This window comes from Papilio xuthus, unplaced genomic scaffold, assembly GCF_000836235.2.
Source record: "Papilio xuthus unplaced genomic scaffold, Pxut_1.1 DF825752.1, whole genome shotgun sequence".
NCBI classification, from domain to species: Eukaryota; Metazoa; Arthropoda; class Insecta; order Lepidoptera; family Papilionidae; genus Papilio; species Papilio xuthus.
Window position 1 is genome coordinate 266010 of NW_013532897.1, and position 3976 is coordinate 269985.

The window sequence follows — 3976 nt, forward strand, 5'->3', positions numbered from 1 at the left end:
AGAGCAGTGTCGTCGGCGTAACAGATTACATTAGTAAAATTATTATCAATGACGCTAAGGAGACCATTGATATAAATTATGAAGAGAGTGGGTCCGAGGACACTGCCTTGTGGGACGCCGTAGGTTATTGGCAGCTTTTTACTACTGAACTCATCAATTTTAATTATTTGAGATCTATCAGTGAGGTAACTCTGAAACCATTCTAAAGCCAGACCTCTAATACCAAAGTATTCGAGTTTCTTTAAAAGAATCGGGACGGAAACAGTATCGAATGCTTTAGCAAGGTCAAGAAACACAGCGATACAATTTCTTTTGTCATCTAGTATAGAAGTGATTTTATTTGTTAAGTGTAATACAGCATCTTCAGTAGAATGACCAGGTCTAAAGCCATATTGATGGGGATGTAGGTATGGAGAAATAAATTTAATTAATTGATTATTTACTATTTTTTCCAGAATCTTAGAAAATATCGTCAATAATGAGATCGGTCTATAATTTTCTGGGGATGTTGTAGAACCGTTTTTATGAATAGGAATAACACATGCGGTTTTCCATGATGTAGGAAATACAGCAGAGGATAAACTAAGGTTCAAAATATACGTTAAAGGTGCTAAAATTTGAGATTTAATAGATTTTATTAACGAAGCTTGTATTCCATCAATACCCGGTGAACTGTCCTTTTTAAGCTGACTGATAATTTTGTCAACTTCATAAGCATTTGTTGGATGGACAAAAAATGATTTGGTATTATTAGTCAAGGAAGAAATAGAGAGGGCTAATTCAGGTTCGGTTTTGGACAGTTTGTTTAATATGTATTGTGCATATTTGTTACCTACATTAGCAAAGTGTTGATTACAAAGGTATAAGGAATCATTAATATCAGAGGAAACTGTTAACAAATCAGAGTTCTTAGATGGGTTGGTTTTAAGCGAACAAATATTTTTGATGGATTTCCAAAGTTTTTTAGGATTATTTTTGTTTTTTTGTAATTCTTGAGCTTCATAGACATTTTTAAGTTTGCGCAAAAGGTTGTTACAAAAGTTTCTGTACCGCTTATAAACCAATTGACGGATTGGGTCGTTGGGGAATTTACGAAGATCTAAATGTAGTTTATCTCGATGTGACATGCAACGCTTTAACCCCGGGGTGATCCAAGGTTTTAATATTTGTTTGGATCGTCTAACACAGTGTGAGGTGATGTGTTTTGTTATATGGGTTTGGAGTATGTCGTTGAACTTTTCAGTAGCTAAGTTAACATCACAACTATTATATACGTCATTCCAATCTTGTTTCTCCAGTTCCTCTGTGACACGATTAAAGTTGATTTTAAAGATTCGACGATTTTGATTTGTGTTAGAAAGGTTTGTCATAGACAAACCTAGTAGAATCATATTGTGGTCTGTTATGTCACACTTACAAACAGCCCCTAATTTGTGCTGTGAGTCAGCTCGAATAAAAATATGGTCCAAGCAAGAGTTGAGTCTTGTTGGTTTATGTATTGCTTGTTGCAAGTCCAGTTCAGCCATCACAGCAAGATATTCCGTGGTTTTAATATTTGAGGTCTCTAAGATATTTATATTGATGTCACCAGCGACTATTACAGGGTCCTTGCGATTAAAAGAAGTGAGAAGATTATGCAGAGAAGATATAAATTTTTCTGTATTTTTAAAAGATGGCGACCGATATATGCCTATTATTTTTATGTTTGGTAACTCAACGAGTAGACAATCCGCTTCGTCAACCTCTGGTTCACTTACAGTTGGGTTCAACAGGGAGTTTACGTATACAACGACACCACCGTTTTGGTTGTTCATTTTTGTAGTGGAAAAATAAGAGTAGTCCGATATTTGTAAGGGATACGGATTTTCAGACAGCCAACATTCTGTTAATATAATTATATCAAAGGTAATGTTCATCCTATTAAGAGCTACAATAAATGAGTCAAAGTTGTGTCTAATGCTGCGAATGTTAAAAGCTAATATTTTAAAATCGTGGTTATCTGTGAACACATTAGTACAGTTATCCAATAGGTCTATATCGCAACACTCAATGCCCAATGTACGGTCAATTTCTTCAAAAGTATCAAGTTTTGCTGTAGCCATGAGGAATTTTATGGAAGAATAAATGGAGACCAAGTATTATTTCATTGAGCAGTGAGTAGTTAATCATTGAAGACAATATAAATCTAAGTACATCTACGTGCAAGGAGATGCATATTATACAAGTATTCGGGGAGAATGATTCGGAATGTATGATGACATGGCACAAACTATTACTAAGGATAAACTGTGTAACAAAGTTTTTGAATTCAGTAAAATAAAACAAAACTATAAGAATATAGTTAGGAGAATAATTGAGAACACAAATGTAAGCCCTACAGTGTTCGTTAGTTTTATTTGCTTTCAGAGTTTGTGTCTCCTGGGCCGAACATATTATCCAAATCGGCAATTGTACGGATGAGTGTGGCAGCCTTTCCTTCTTTCTCACGAACATAGATAAGACCATTTTTCGCCCAGCAGTACTTGAAGTTTGATTGTTTGGTACGAAATCTAGTCTCCCGAAATAAATAGCGATTCTGTTTGGTTAGTCTTTCATTAATATAAATTTTGTGCTCCGATACATCTGGTGTAATATCCTTTGAAGTAATATTCTTGCGTATTTTAGCAGCTGATAAGAAATCGTCTTTTTTTTGTTTACGCAAGAATCGCACAACAATTGATCGTGAGATATTGGGTTTTGTTGAGTTTCTAGGGCCAGCTCTCATTGTTAAGTCGAGATCTTCATCAGTCACGTCAACGCCTATTTTATTACCAACTAGTTTGACAATATGTCTTAAGCTTTCATTTCTACTTTCCGGCACACCAGCAATTTCTATCTCATTTTTGAGCAGTAGTTGCTCTTGGGTGTTCACTTTGTCCATGAGCATGGCGACCTGTGACTTCAGTTCTATATTCTCTTTGGTCTGTCGATTTTCTAAGTCACTCAGTCGTTTCTCTGTTAGTTCGATTTTAGTGGTAACATCATCTAGTCTCTTCGAGCATTCTTGAATAGATTGAATGGCTTCGGTTAGGTTTGAGTTCAGACCAGACAAGGCTTGACGAAGTAGTTTTATTTCTTTTGTTATGTCTGTGCAATCCGAAGACGCACTATCCACATCGGGTTGATTCTTCTTCCTGCGCGTGACACCCTCGGATGGTGAGCGGTGACGTATCGGGGAGCAAAGCTTAATATTTGCACGAGAAGCCATTTCTGATAAATATTACAACAGTTATCGTTGACACGCCCTCTGAGAGAAATAGTTGTAATGTTACCACTGTGACTTATCTGCAATGTCGCTAATCCTTGTCTTTCGTTAGCGCGGAATGGTCTATATTGCAACTGTTCTTTGGCGAAATCTTTTTACTAAATTAGGCAAATTGATACTTATGTGAACTGCTTAAGGTCTTAAATAGCATGTCCGGGCCAATGCGTGACAAACAACTTGCGAATCAACGAACACCGTCGCACATTAATAAATAAGTAATTGATGTTTTTTCATTAAATAAATAATTTTGGTTTAAACAAAGTATAATGTTTTTGTTTACTTTGGCGAAATAGTTACTTTAATAACGAAACTTCGAAAATATATTACTTCCAAACACTACTTTTATATTTTAGAACTTCCGATTACACTGCAGCGCTGCTGCACGGTCTAACGTCGCGTCGGTATGTATTTGCTATCTTTTATAGTTATTACGTTAAATTGTAAAGAAATCATCTTCGGCTCACTATACGTCCCCACTGAGGGGCTCAGAGCCTGGGACGAGAGCGAAAGCGTGCCCGTGGTCCCGTCCCGATGCGTTGGAGGAACAGAGAGGTTTAGTGGGTATGCCTCCGCTATAGAGGAGAATCCCACATAACTACCGCGTCCCCCCTGGTGCGCGGAGTATGCATAAAGCATTCCTCTCTGGAAAAAAAGGGGCTCAGAGCCTACCTT

At 36.9% G+C, this 3976-nt stretch overlaps 1 protein-coding gene across 1 annotated transcript; it reads right to left on the reverse strand.

The window, feature by feature from the left end:
* Positions 1-2249: 2249 nt before the first annotated feature.
* Positions 2250-3694, reverse strand: LOC106125875 (uncharacterized). Its single transcript, XM_013323285.1, has one exon. The coding sequence runs from the start codon at positions 3245-3247 to the stop codon at positions 2393-2395; it is 855 nt and encodes a 284-aa protein (XP_013178739.1). The 5' UTR covers positions 3248-3694; the 3' UTR covers positions 2250-2392.
* Between the last annotated feature and the right edge of the window lie 282 nt (positions 3695-3976).